The sequence below is a fragment of the Periophthalmus magnuspinnatus genome, chromosome 15 (genome assembly GCF_009829125.3).
Source record: "Periophthalmus magnuspinnatus isolate fPerMag1 chromosome 15, fPerMag1.2.pri, whole genome shotgun sequence".
Taxonomy (NCBI): Eukaryota; Metazoa; Chordata; class Actinopteri; order Gobiiformes; family Gobiidae; genus Periophthalmus; species Periophthalmus magnuspinnatus.
In genome coordinates, this window is record NC_047140.1 from 9,905,671 (window position 1) to 9,921,281 (window position 15,611).

The 15,611-nt window shown below is 39.4% G+C and overlaps 1 protein-coding gene across 1 annotated transcript; it reads right to left on the reverse strand.

The window, feature by feature from the left end:
• Positions 1 to 805: 805 nt before the first annotated feature.
• Positions 806 to 14,555, reverse strand: LOC117382592 (solute carrier family 22 member 7-like). The gene is made up of 12 exons (XM_033979805.2): positions 14,475 to 14,555; positions 11,835 to 11,992; positions 10,832 to 11,052; positions 8,043 to 8,146; positions 7,650 to 7,804; positions 6,560 to 6,728; positions 5,181 to 5,304; positions 4,153 to 4,262; positions 3,519 to 3,733; positions 2,216 to 2,324; positions 1,948 to 2,154; positions 806 to 1,648 (listed from the first exon to the last, which is right to left on the reverse strand). Exons 1-12 carry the CDS (start codon positions 14,504 to 14,506, stop codon positions 1,573 to 1,575), a joined length of 1,680 nt encoding a protein of 559 aa, XP_033835696.2. The 5' UTR covers positions 14,507 to 14,555; the 3' UTR covers positions 806 to 1,572.
• Between the last annotated feature and the right edge of the window lie 1,056 nt (positions 14,556 to 15,611).

Sequence of the window (15,611 nt, forward strand, 5' to 3'; positions counted from 1 at the left end):
CGGTGGCACAGGCGGTCGACACAAGACTTTGAGTTTAAAGAAGACACAGAATGCAAAGTCAACTTTTATCCTGGTTCATTGTCTACAGATATATTTTTAAAGCAGCTCTTGAGGCCAAAATAAGTCCGCTGTGTGCTGTCTGCATCTACTTATAGAGCATCGTATAGTGTGCAGTTAGCATGCTAGTTGTTGTTGGCTTTATCGTGATGACAAAACTCTGGTCTCGGAAAGTTGTGAAAAATGCTTATAAACTCATCATGGTGAATAATTAGGATGTTCAGAATGCATAAGGTAAGAGAGGAATAACCTTGGACCAAACCAATTGTGATGTAATGAAATATGTCATTTTTGTAATGTTATTACATTCAAAGAATGTTCACAATTTACATGACACATGATTATTGGAGTACATGTTATGGCCTTGCTGCTCTTTTACTGCTCTTATACTGGTCTTTTACTGGTCTTTTACTGGTCTTATTCTGGTTTATACTGGTCTTATGCTGGTCTTATACTGGTCTTATACTGGTCTTACAGTGGTGTTATACTGGTCTTATGCTGGTCTTATACTGGTCTCATACTGGTCTCATACTGGTCTTATGCTGGTCTCATTCTGGTCTTATTCTGGTCTTATTCTGGTCCCCTGTGTATGTGTTGGTTGATCTGGTGCTGGTCTTGCTCTGCTGGTGTGGGGCTGTCTGCTCCTCTGGATGCTCCTGGTAAACATGTTTGTGGATTCCATTGAAACAGCTAAAAGTGAACAGTCAAACAAGTATGTAACAATGATCCAGTTGTTAAAATCCAACTCACAAAATGTGTAAGAATTTATTGACAATATTTGAGTGATTAGTATAACAACACATATTTTATAATTAGTGTAAAAACCTATATTTAGGCAGTTATAAAATGAGTCCCTCCTCTTCTCAGCTCTGAGGGAATGGGCTTCCCCTGAGGTGCATTTCTCTGAGGGCAAAGACTAAAGGTGAAAGTGAACCATACCTTGCAATGATTGGACAAGATCACAAGCGCCACTACACCCTTTACACCCTGCTCTTGTGATGAACATAGCTGAGCTGGTAACATCTAACATACTTAAAAAAAACAAAGAACTTTAGCAACAGCTGGTTCCAGTTTATCTGCACTTGATTATGAAAATAACTTTGTAGCCTGGGTTCAGTTGCTCCTGCACATATTGCTATAGAATGTAATAGTGTTTTTAGATTCTCAAAGGTGATGCTGTCATACTCCCACATGAGGGTTTTACGTTTGCCATGAAACTTCCAAAAGGTAAATTCTCAAATGTTGAACCTGTCAGTGCCTGGGCCCAATACCTCACTGTACTACAACAAGAATCTGTATTATAGACTACTACTGAACTACATATATTGTTTGTTTGTTATAAAAAAAAGCACATATCTCTTAGCAAGTCTCCAACAATGTAACCCCTGACCTCTCAACACGGACATGTTAAGAAACTACAAGAAAACAATCGGACGTCCATTTTTTCAGTTAGTGTGAAACATTGTTCCACTGACGAGGCCGGGTGAGTGAGCTTCCCCTCAAACAGCTGCTCAACTATGTTAGACCAGGTGAAAGTTTGGAGTCCAGACGAGCCTCTGTGGATTCAACACCATCAGATGTTCCTTTACGCCTGGAATGACAAAGAGGAAATTAATCTGCAAAAATGAATCTACAGGGCTAGTGACTCCCCGATTTGAGTCAGGATTTGTGTAAAAACTCACATCCAGATCATTCACTACAGCAACACATGGACAAACTACTTCTAATGTGCTATCAAATCTTTTACACTTGAAACAACATCCAAGTGATAATAAACCTGAGCTCTAAGGATCCCCTCCGTGCCCTTGCTCACTTCCTGTTTGAAATGCAATAGCCAGCAGGTTAGCTATGTCCATGTATATATGTAGTGTACAAGCCACACCCCCTCACCTCGGGTTCTCCACGTCCTCTATGGTCTCCGGCAGGTGGATGTTGAGCGTCTCAGGCAGGAGCAGCACCACCAGACCCGACAGAATGGCCCCGGTGCAGAGGATGATCTGAGGCAGGGTCACCCACACGTCCTCCAGCAGCAGGATCAGAGGAGAGATGCATACGCCCAGGCGGCTCATGAAGGCGGTGTAGCCCATAGCGTTCTGTCTGCAGGGGGCAGCAATGAGCTGTACAGGAGCGTTCAGAACAGAGGCAGTAGTGGACCTACCTGATGACGGTGGGGAAAATTTCAGTAGTGTATAAGAAGACTGTTGTGAAGGCAGCTTCAGAGGCTCCCTTTCCTAGTATGGCAATGGCTGCACGCACATACCACAGGCCTGTGAGCAGGAGAAGGACGTTTGAGTTCAACAGGTTAACATTGTGTAGGCATTTAAAGGGCCCATATTACACTATTTTCTGATCTATGTTATAATGTTGTTTCCTCATCACAAACAGACCTGGAGTTGTGTTTTGTTTCATTCACACATGTTTAATCCTGCATATTTAGGCTATGCTCTTTTGCAAACTGAAAATGTGATGTGATGTGATGTGGTAATACAGGAAGTGCTCCACTGTGTTTTTAAACTCCATACACCTTCACTAGATTCATTTTGATCATTTCAGCCCTGGAATTGCCAGTCTCTAGTGAACTTAAGGTAAAAGGCAGCCATTAACTTGAAAACTATCACTTCATGACATTACAAGGTGGAACAGAGCATTTTGAGCTTTGGAGATGAAAACACACATAAAAGGTTATTGAAACATGTGTGAATGAAACAAAACAAAGCTCCAAGTATGTTTTTGAGGAGGTAACAGCATTATAACTTCACTTGAAGCTCACAAGTCGATTTTGTGTAATATAGGACTTTTAACACAGAATCAAGCATTGTGTTTTATTTCTTATTGCTTAAAGTTGCAATTTGTAACTTTCCTAGTTGTGGGAACAGGCCCTGTTTATCTTTCTCCATAGATACAAGCATATGATGTCGCAGATGGCTTACAGTGGAGCATCTACAAAACATGAAGCTGAAGTGCGCAGGGCATTTGATTACAAGATTTCTATGACTATAGCAACCGGCAGTCTGCTCGTTCACACTGTTCAGCTCCATGTGTGCTTGTATGTGCATCACAGAAGACATAGAAGACACGTATACAGACTCGTCATATGCTCTTGTGTGGGATGGGTCACTGAAGCCTAGCAACCCTTCTCAGACAACAACAACAGATGTCATCTCAAGATGGCCGTGCTGTCAGACAGAATTTACTTTCTTTTTTTGGTCATTTTAAGACTATAAACAACAAAGCCAGGACAAAAGTATAATTCTTGTTGATTCGACACAAATCAGCCATGTTTCTCATCCCTCTGTGTTATTTTCTCCCTTTTTTAAAACATAAGCCGCCATGTTTGTTTTTACTCGAACGACGATGCATCTCTCTGATTGGTTAATCCGTCTGTCAATCACACCTTCTGAAATCAAGTAGACAGGATATGCCTCCAGATCCACTCATCTTTGTAAAGTGTTGTGACCTACTGTCTGGTATGAAGATGTTGATGAAGATGCAGATTCCGGTGAGGAGCTGCGTCCCGGCCTGGCACCACTTGCGTCCGATGATGTTGAGCAGAACAAAAATGGTCCACTTGGCGGGTACTTCGATGGCGGAGTAGATGAAGTGAGTTAAGTAAATGCTCAGCCCAAAGCCACTGATGTTCAGACTGATGCCATAGTACGTCTGAGCGACACCGTACCTGCAGTGCAGCCATCAGACAGCAGAGGGCATTCATTCATTCACGGCAACCAGTCATGTCATTTTTGTTATGAATTCACCATAAACTGTATATATAAATGGACATGGACACATACGGGTGACGTCACACACACTCAGTCCACTTCTTTATACAGTCTATGTTTTCAGATGACACCACAACATTCCATAGGCCAATTGTAATTAATACAAACGGGAACAGCTCAAATTTAAATAGTTAAAATGCTAAATTATGTTGTAATACAGTGAGTCCTTGGGTTTAGTCAATAAATGAAAATACCAGTTTCAGCGTTTGTGAATTTACCTTTTGGATATTTCATGGTAAAGTCCAGTGTAATCAATAGGGAAAACTTTGTGTCGCCCCCTCTGGCAGCATGACGTCATTACACCACCAATACTCACCAGACAATTCCAGTGATGATGGTGTAGGACCGTATCCTTGGAGTTCTGACCAGGTCGAGAAAATTATATGTTTTCTCAGCTTTCTTTGTGCCTTTTATGTCAATGAAACTCTAAAGAAGAGAACAGCATATAAGATTTGAAAAACAAACACTTTCAATTTAAGGTGTTGTACCTGATTTTTCCTTCTTAAAAATGTGAAAAACAACAACAAGCCTGAGGGTTAGCTCTATGTTCTCACATTTGTTGGGTTGTAAGGTTATGGTAAGGTTAGGGCCTTGTTTTGGGATTATGGTTAAGGTTATGGCCAGGGTGAGGGTAGGTGTTATGGATTCACTTTCAAAAATGTATTTTATTTGTGAGAAAACAGCATTGTGGGAGCATAGGTACATGCTAACACACACTTCCTGTTATTGAACAATGACGTGCTTTCTAAGTAGATGCAGACAGCACTTATTTTGACCTCAAGAGCTGCTTATACAAAACACCTGTACTACACATTTTGCTCAAATACATGGAAAAAATCTCATATAAGACCTTTAAAGTAAGAATAGACAGTGGTGGAAGAAGTACTCAATTTTTTTACTCAAGTAAAAGTACAGATACAGGGGTAAAATTTATCACAAGAAAAAATGTTCTTAAGTAAAAGTATCCATTTAAAGAGTACTTTTAAAAAGTAAAAGTATTTCACACAAGTGTTGTTAAATTGTACTTGTGTAAATGTAGTGATAATAATTAAAAAATGATACATATCTTGGTCACCAGCAGCAATATGAATCAACAACTATTTTATTATAAATTCTGTGTATTTATTTTTGTTCACTCAAAGCCTAAACTTGAACTGGAAAACTTTAGTCATGATGTTACCATGAACATGGTCAAAATAACCCCTTAGATCATATGAAAAGTACTTTTTTTCTTGAGTAGAATTTTTAGGCATCAGTACTTTACTTAAGTACAGTACTTTACCACTTGTACTGTGTTACCTTCCACCACTGACAATAGCATGTTCTGTCATGACTGTTCTGTACCTCTAACTGGATTTGTGGTGACAGAGTTTGTCCCTTGTTGAACTTGGAGCATCTGTTCAAATAAAATCTCGCCTTTTCCACTTTTCCATTGGCCAATAACCAACGAGCAGATTCAGGAAGCCACCTACAAGTATACAGAGAGAGAAATTATTTCTGTGATCCCTCAGTCGTCCAGGTCTGATCCAAAGCAAAAGACGAAGTTTAAATCTGTCAACTGGACAAACGGTTGTAGGAGTGAAGATGTTTTGATGCTCATCCAAGCTGTTTCTGAGGATGGAGTTATAGATCGATGGGGGATAGGTGAAGTCATCTATCCCCTCTGTATAACTCCATCCTCACGCCCAACGCCAAACCATGAAAATAAAGAAAACACTGCTAATACATGTAAAATCACTCATTAGGGGCTTAAATGAATGTGCTAAGTTGGACTTAGGCTCAGTGCAGTTATTGTAGCACAATAGACCTAGCATACAAACAGAAACTATAAACCACAGCTGTTTACAGTTTCAGTGTAGTTAGCTCCTCCCTTCAGACACATATAAGGCAGTGTCCAGCAGTAATATGACCACAATTGAAGAAGCAACTTGGATGAGCAGCGAAACGTCCTCACTCCTACAACCGTTTGTCTATTTGACAGATTTTATTTTTCTCTTGCTACAGAGAGCTTAGCTTATCTGTGCTCCACTTTCATATATAAACAGCATTTATACTTCCAAACGTTTCTTATGTCAAGGCTGTATTCTCTTAAACTACCACCAGAGTGCGCACAAAATCAGAGAATTGACCAAAAGGAGGAAATAGAGCAACAAATAAACAAGCAAGGCAGGTTTTAGACGGGGACCTATAAGACCTGGATAAGACACTTCTCTCTGTTATAATGTTGTTTCCTCATCACAAACAGACCTGGAGTTGTGTTTTGTTTCATTCACACATGTTTAACACACAAACCCTGAATATTTAGGCTGAGTTCTTCTCTCAAACATAAAACACTCTTTTCCACTTTGTGATGTCATGTGGTAATACAGGAAGTGCTCCATTGTGTTTTTAAACTCCACACACCTTCACTGGAATCATTTTGATCATTTCAGCCCTGGAATTTCTGATTTCTACTGAACTACAGGTAAAAGAAGCTGTTAACATGACATCACAAGAGTGTTTTAAGCTTTAGTGATACAGAGAAACTAGTAATAAAACAATGACTCAGACATGTGTGAATGAAACAAAACACAACTCCAGGTCTGTTTCTGAGGAGGTAACAGCATTATAACACGGCTTAAAGCTCAAAAGAGTACATTTTGCATAATATAGGACCTTTAAAGTCTGCTGAATGCAGTGGGTCCTGGCACACATGCTACATTGTGTTGTGTCTCTGGCCTCACCACCAGCTGAGCAGGGCCAGTCCCAGTGGAGCGGTCACTGCCAGCATCAGGTGTCTCCAGTCCCTGATGGAGAAGGCTAACCCTGCCAGAATCATGTTCCCCACTGACCAGGCTGTACTGCCCATCACACCGATGAAGGACCTGTGGATAGTGTCACTCCACTCCAGGCCTGCAAGTCACAACAACACCACCCGAAATGAATAAGAGCATACAAGAGTCATCTTTACATCGCCAACTCAGAGAACATATTTTAGGATCCAGTCCTAACTTTATCATAAAGTTATTTTGCTTTCCAGAAGGAATACTTGAAATATACTCATCCTGGTCTCAGCACTAACAATTTGTGTGCCCACATATTCCAACAATAGGCTTAGTGAGATTTAAGGCCTTTTATTGCTGCTTGCAAGCGTAACTCGCTCTTATTGTGTCAGATACAAGCTGTTAGAGTTGGCCTCATTTCTTCCAGTGTTCCAGTGATGGGTGTGATTAATCTGCCTTAATTTGTGGATGATGTGTCAGTTTTGATTGATCATATGAGTTACTGCGTTAACCTTGACAACTCTAGTTTTTGATGAGGAAACAAAATTATGACATAGATCAGAAAATAGCCTAATATGAGCTCTTTACATTATGCTGCGCCACGTATTAGGACATTTATCTGTCTGTAAATGTGATTAAAAGGCTGTGTTCTATACAGTCTATGAGACAGTCTAAACTGGACAAAAACCCGAGCTATTCTCCAAGTCTATCAACAAAGACTTTTGAAGAGTTCAAACAGACCAGCTGTCAAACACAGCCCATGGATTAGGATCACTGAACTGAAAAGACTTCTGCAGCTCAGTCCTGACAGGAGGAAGTGGTCCTGGGATTGTAGGCTATGTCTGGAGATACTGTCTGACTGTATTTTTTATTAATAATAATAATAATAATAATAATAATAATAACAATAATAATAATAATAACAACAACAATAATAATAATAATAATAATAATAATAATAACGGGATTCAAACAGGCAGTGTTAGAATCGGTGGACAAACACTCTACTAACTGAGCTGCTGTTGCTTGTATGAACTTGTAAACATCTTACTCAGCACTAAGGAGATGATGCTAATTCCTGTCAGTCCAAACCCTGTGAAGAACCTGAGCACAGCAAACATCTCGTAGGAGGTCACGAAGGCACTGGAGAGGCCGAACACCACAGGCAGGGCGTACGATAACAACAGCATGTTTTTACGCCCATACCTGCAGCACAACATGGATATCAGTACAATTAAATGTGTACTATGTAACTTTTTTGATTTCTTTGTCTCCATGGAGATGTTATTCCCTGAAATCTTCCACAGTATGGCATTAAGTAGGAGGTCAGATCTTGTTTTTCAGGGTAACATTCCAGGTAAAGCAATAGCATCAACAGAAAAGTTACATAGTTCAGCTTTAATATGACTGTCTTTTTGAGTGGGGTTGTGTGTACATAGCCTACTTATCACAGAGGAACCCAAAAGCAATGCCCCCCAACATAACTCCCATGAAGAAGATGGTGCTGGCGGTTCTGGCCAGACTTTTCCGGTCGCACACCAGGTCAAACTGAAACACACAACAGAGAATTAATGAGACTGGTTTAGAGGAAGGGTCATGGTTGGTTGCTCTTGCGGCTGACTGGCTGGCACACTGAGCAGTTTTAAAACTTTTAAAATGTTTATCTTCTTAATTTTTTTCTAACATTTTGGAATATGAACAATTAACAAGTGAAGCATGCACAGTTTGTTTTTCCTGTATCCATGGCAACCCTGCTTGGAGATAGCTGTGCTAATCAGCTAGCTCTGAAATGCTACAGACTTTTTACAACAATGCAACAGACTTTCTACACCAGAAATGGCAGAAGATGTTCCAGAGGAGATACTTTGAGGGTCTCGTCGCAGACCGAAACAACAGAGCAGAGGAAGAGTGTGACTCAGGAGAGGCTTTGCTGTTGAGCTGCACTGAGACTTTTGTTTGAGCTTTCTATTGTGATTATATTTTCCTGCTCAAGCTTAAACTGCTCCTCAGGGACAGATAAAGAAAAATTGATTAATTGATTGATTGATTGATGTCCTTGGGCAAGACGTTTCACCCATGACCTAACCCATGCATGAATGTGTAAGAGACTGATTATGTGTGTACAGTACGAGGTCCAAACTGAAACACACACTTGTGTCAGTCACAGGCGTCTGTTAAAGGTGCACAGGATAACGTCTGCCACCTCCTTGTTTCCGTGGAGATGTAATTGCTTTGCCTGGAATGTTCTACAGAATAGCATTAAACTAATCCATCTCCGAGCAGGTGATGCATGTTTTAACGAGGGATGGCAATAAAACACCTGCTATGAAATAAAATGGAGATGTATGTGTTTAAAGCCATACTAGGGAATATTCCAGGCAACGGAATAACATCTCCAGGAAGACAAACACCAGGTAGCTGTTAACTTGACATGACATCACAAGGTGGAACAGAGCATTTTGAGCATTGGAGATGTAGACAGACTAATAATGCAGGATTACTCAAACATGTGTGAATGAAAGAAAACACAACTCCATGTATGTTTTGGAGAAAACTCACAAGAGTCCATTTTGTGTAATACAGGACCTTTACAGTGTGTGGTTTCTACCTGTGACGCAACAATCCTGGGACAATGCAAAGTGGATTTTATTTGGCAGGATTTCAAGATTAGCGAAACCAGATTGAATCAAGCTAGAGGCAACTTTCTGAAGTAACAATCTTGTATCATGATTTTGCGCTTGTGTCTTTTAAAACATATTTGTATGCTGACAGGCTAACTTGTTGCTCTGCTAGTTTAACAAACGGGACCTGACTGTTAACAACTCTAAAGTACTCATAAAAGCCTTTGCCAACTCCAGACCAACAGAGTCAAGTTTCAGTCTGGGTTGCCAGGTTTGAATGTTGAAAGTCTGCCCATGCACAAGTTACAACATATCCTAATCTGGAAGACAGTGAATAAATCACTAAGCAACCACAGTGTTTTAGTTTTAGGTCACCAAAAGCAGCCTCTTTTCTGGGAGACAGCAACACGTGTTTTAAAAAATTAATCAACAACACGGACTGAACCGAGGTGCACTGTAAATATGTGATCCATATTTCTCAATGAACCCTGAAAGCACCATGCAGACTCCACCAGGGCAGCACAATAACCTAGGAAAAGGCAGAACTGATTATCTTGGAAGAGTGGCAAAAAATTGGCTTTCACACCTATTAGCATCCTGGCTAGCACTATTGTTTACTTTGTACAGGTTTAGGTCTGAGGATGAAGTTATAAATTGGAGATAAATTATCTCAAAGGCCCCAATTCTTATTCAAATAATTAAATACTTCACATTTTAGGTTACTTCAATGGAGTAACTTATAACAGACAGTCCTGTAAACAACTAGAGTATGTTAGTTTCACCTCTTTAAAGACTTTGGTTGAGTTTTTAATTTTGTTTGCAGTGTTAATTATGCCTGACACTTTTGATATTAAAACACCAGCATGTACATATGTCAAAGTACACATGTTAGCTAATGTAATTAACCTCAAAAGACTCTATGGACATTTTGCACTGCTGCTTCAAATGGTGGATTTCCTTAGTAATAGACATTTTTTGACATTCTATCCTAAGCTCTATATTTAAATTAAAATCTATGTTCAATTTTTAAAACAAAATTATTGAAAGTAAAGGTCCTATATTATGGGAAATTTACTCGTGTGAGTTTTATGTCATGTAATAATGTTGTTACCTCCTCAAAAACATACCTGGAGTTGTGTTTTGTTTCATTTACACATGTTTGAGTAACCCTTTATTATTAGTCTGTCTACATCTCCAAAGCTCAAAATGTTCTGTTCCACCTTGTGATGTCATCAAGTGTTAGATTTCAAGTTAACAGCTCCTTCTAACTTTAGTTGAGTAGAGATTTTCCAGATATGAAATGATCCAAATGATTCTAGTGAAGGTATATGGAGTTTAAAAACACAGTGGAGCACTTCCTGTATTACCACATGACATCACAAGGTGGAACAGAGTGTTTTCAGTCTAAGAAAAAACATAAATAAGTCAGGTTTGTGTGTTAAACATGTGTGAATGAAACAAAACACAACTCCAGGTCTGTTTGTGATGAGGAAACAACATTACAACATAGAAAAGAAAAGAAAAACTACTGTAACAGGGACACTTTAATCAAATTGAAAAAGGGTCAATATTCTTCAAACATATTTAAATGGAGTGACGAGCATGGAGGCACCTCAGTAGCCAGTGTGGAGGTGAAGGTGGAGTTGTCGTAGACCCATCTGCTGCAGTGCACTGTGGGTAGGTCAGATCCAGAGGAGCCGTTGGACAGGAGGTCAAACTGAGCTTCAGGAAACATCTCACAGGCCTTTGGGAGCCCATCCTCCGTCAGGGGAAGAGACACCACCAGTCTCTGCTGTTCACTCAGGTTTGACAGGAGGCCATCATGGTCCGCAGCTGTGACGAAAACATATCAGTGTATTCAGAAATGTCACACTTTTGTTTTACTTTGAAGTATTGTCTTAATGAAAAACAGAAGTAGTTCATTTTAAACAGTTTGCAGTGGTCCAAAGTCACTCCTCACTTGCCTCGTGCATTCAGAACATCCTAATTACTCACCACGACGAGTTTATAGTTGAGTTTTGCATGCTAACAGTGCACTTACTGAAAACACACACACAGCAAAAATATTGTGACCTAAAGAGCTGCTAATACAATTGTCAGAGAATCAGGAAGTGTGCACATTAGCATGCTACTTCTTGCATTAAAATAAGGTAAATAAAAATAGACTTTGATATACAAATACAAAATCTACAGTATGGGCAGAACAACAGTTTTTGCACTTTTCTGTTTTGGTTATCTTCACTATGATGATAAACTGAGGTCTGGTCTCTGAGAAGTGCTTATAAACTCATCGTGGTGAATAATTAGGACGCTCTGAATGCATAAGGTAAGTGAGGAATGACTTTGTTTAAAATGAATTAATTCTGTTCTTCATGTTTTTAAGACAGTATTTTTATGAAAACAATTAAAAGCCTTTCATTCATTGGCAGTGCCACTGTCACAAGCAAAATGTGGGTCATTGTGCCCTCTGCTGGCAGGCTAAAAGAGTACATACTAGCATTGAATTCCTTTAGTTATATGACATCAAGATTTTGCAGGCAGTAAAACAAAAACAGAGGTTCACATTTTGACATGGAAACAGCATGACAAGATTGTTACACACAGATAAGTGTCACCTTTAAAGTCGCAGTGGTGAGGAGGGATGGCTGCGATGAAGTTGTTGAGGAGAAAGTGACAGGGCAGAACGATGCGCGGAGAACACAGTAGGACTAGGATGAGAATCTGGAAGGGTCCGAACCCATTCACCTCCTCGAGAACAGTCTCGAACAACATCCTGAAAGAGATGGGTCTCAGGAGGTTTACCTAGACCTCTAAAACTACAGCACCATGATGATGATGATGATTAACCCTTTGGACCTTTGGACCTTATAAAACAGCTAGGACCTGTTACACATTGATTTCTACTCACCAGGAATTTTATATGTTTCATTATTAAATCCCTCGTCCATATAGAATCAAATCTCTTCATCCCCATGTGTGCAGAGGAGGTGACTGATTCTCTTGGTGCACACTTGATGGTCACGTTAACGTGGTCATTGGCCTCATGGGAGGTTTTCCACAGCCTCATGGAGTTTGCAGTGAGTCCTGCTGATGAACAGCTCCAGGCAGCTCTCAGTGATCTTTGTGTGGCCTGTGTGTGTCGTAGGCTTTCTTCTAATCAATCAATCAATATTGATTTATTGTTAAAACAATTGTGTAATTGGTAAGTTGATTATCCAATCAGAAAGCAGAATGCGCCTCACATGATTTGGGTCGCCAGTTCCTATGACTAATACCAGCAAATTTCTTTTTTGATCAAGGTCCCGCAGTTGTGGTTTGCATTTTACTTGATCAATTTCAGGTAAAATGGTGGTAATATCAGGTCTAATGATAATAATAATAATTGAACCTGATGTGAATGATTCACGGTGAAGTGGGGGAAGTGGAGAGCATTCAATATATATATATATATATATATATATATATATATATATATATATATATATATATATATATATATATATATATATATATATATATATATATATATATATATATATATATATATATATTGAATGCTCTCCACTTCCCCCACTTCACCGTGAATCATTCACATCAGGTTCACCCATTGACTCCCATTCATTTGAACAGTTATAAACATGGGTGTCTGACACACACTCATTCTCAGTTTATGGACAGGTGAAAACATGTGAAAGAACATCCAGACTCACTGAGCTGCAGAGGCTGCACTAGCACTGAGTCATGACTGGCTGCAGGTGCTGGGGTTTAGGTAGTGACAAAAACAACTTGTCCATCCTGTTCAGTGTTTTTTGTAATTAAGAATAAATCAGCATTAAAAGTTATATATGATTTGAACATGTTCGTATCTGGGGGGGCAGATCACGGTACTAAAATTTCAAACTCTATTTTGATACTAAGGACTCAATACTGAGTATGAAAACACAATGAAGACAAAAAAATGTTTTACAAGGTAATTTTCATATACAAAAAACTGTACTTTCTTTATCTTAGCAAAACTGTTCAGAAAAGCTAAAATTTGTCGAATTAACGTGACTTTTTTAGTGAGTTCTAGTTTCAATATTAGTTTAAGTGTAACTTAGTATCAGATTTTCAATACTTTTGACAAACCTTTAAGTAAATGTTTAAAATCTCTACACATTACACTAACACTTGATGAGCTACAAAATAACTTTATATTGTATTATTACATAGACACTTTACATTCAAAGTGATTACAGCTTTCATTATAGTTTGAACTGGATGAGGATGAAGATGAGGAATCGTCGATGCCACACAGGATCACACACAGCGCATTTCCAAAGCAGCTGTGTTTTTCACTGAACTAAAGCAAACAGAACCACACTGAGCTGCTGTGTGTGTGCTGTGTGAACACAACAGTGAACAGCCAGTGCATCGACCAGCCTCAATGATGTTTTTAAAATAGTCTGGTCCCACTGCCTGTAAAGGAACTGTATGTGAGAGTTTCATTTTAAATTTCACAAATGTGACCTGTCTGTAAAGGTAAACAAGTTCAAATCAAATATAGCTTTTACTCATTATAATACAATTATTCTTAATTAAAATAAATACATTAATTAATTAATGCCTTTCTGTGGGACATTCCAGACCAAGCAATACATATCTCCATGAAAGCAAACAGGTCTTGGAGCAAGTCTGTGAGGTGACCTCAGCCGCTACCAGAAAAGTTACATAGTGTACCTTTAAGCCTCGTTGTATGTTGAAGACACATCTTTCAAAATTTAAATAAATAAAATAATAATTAATAATAAAATCTCTAAATCCATTTTTTTTTTCAAAGTGTGCCCCAACACAGATATATTGTATAAAAAGCTCTTGAGCTCCAAATAAGTCTGACAAGCTCTGTCTGCATTTAATTTTATATTATATTTTATTGTTGAATGATGAGTGTGTTGGCAGGCTAGTTGTTGTTAGTGTTACCATAAAAACAGGTAAAACCACTCATTGTGGTGAGTAATTAGAATGTTCAGAATAAATGAGGAATAACTTTGGACCACTGCAAACTGTTTGAAATGAACTACTTCTGTTTTTCATGTTTTTAAGACAATAAACAGTGTAAATATAAATGACACTGACTCTGTTTTTTTTTTTTTTTTTCAGAACGGCATCCAAACTGTTTGCACATACTGCACATTCTGACCCAGTTCTGGTGCACATATACACTGACATAACGCACAGAATGACACAGACCTAGATCCACATATGTACAGCCTCACCTGTTTAAGAAGCTCCTGGGGTCTTTCTCCATGTCTCCTTGGTCCTATTTCTTCTGGGCTGTTCTAAGTCCTCTTGTCCATGTGTATCCTCTGCCTGTGCTCCTCTCTGGGCCTCTGGAGCTGTGGGGGAGGGACCATAGACTGTATAAAGAATTGGACTAAGTGAATGTAACGTCACCCATAGTGTCCGACTCCAGTCAAAAGAACCTCATTGAGGCGAGCCGAGTTCCATATTTGGAATTATGACTGCAAGTATCATAGCAACCAAAGAGCCAACCCGGAGTGAGGCTGTTGAAGGTAACGTCCCTTCCCACCCACACCGCTGGTTTAAAAGGGAGAGGGGGCTTTGCAACGCTGTCAATCAAATCTGTTGCTAATTATAGCAGGACCAACCTCAGGGAAAGATGGCGCCTGATTTGTTTGTAATTTATCTTCATATTTTGATTTATGGACAAAATAGCAAAATAAAAATACTAGGATCATGTACAGCGAGTTAATATGAACATTTTAAGACAAAAATTATGAGTGCACCCAAGATCACTTCCTACTTGGAACGTGGCGGCTAGCAGGTTAGTTATGTACATTTATATAAACAGTCTATGGCACGGACACGTCTGTTGCAGGAGAGGACCAGCTGACCCTCATCACACTGCCCCCTGCCATCCCTCTGCCCAGCTTGTCTATAAGGCCTTTGTGCGGCTAAAGGAACTGTAAAATATTGTGTTTTTCAATGCTGAAAACAAGTTGGTTTAAATTTAAAAGCTCTCTCTCTGAATCTGATCTGAATGGTCATGACTCAGTGCTAGTGCAGCCTCCGCAGCTCAGTGAGTGAATTCTGGAGGTTCTTTCACATGAGGCATGGGCATAATCTTTTTATATTATTGTGATGAATGTTTCAAATTAATCATAATTGTGTGTCAGACGCCCCACCATTATGTGCTGTTAGATACCTTCCCATCCTCCAGTACCCCTGTGCATCAGATGCCCTTCCTTTCTCCAAACTAAAAAGCAGGACTTCAGGCACAACACCTAAACTGTGACAGAGGAAAGAAAACACCGGACTGAAGTAAAGTCAGAATCAAACAAAGCCTCAGTAGTGGCTGATCTCACAGGCTCTCACGGCCCCCCACATGTAGG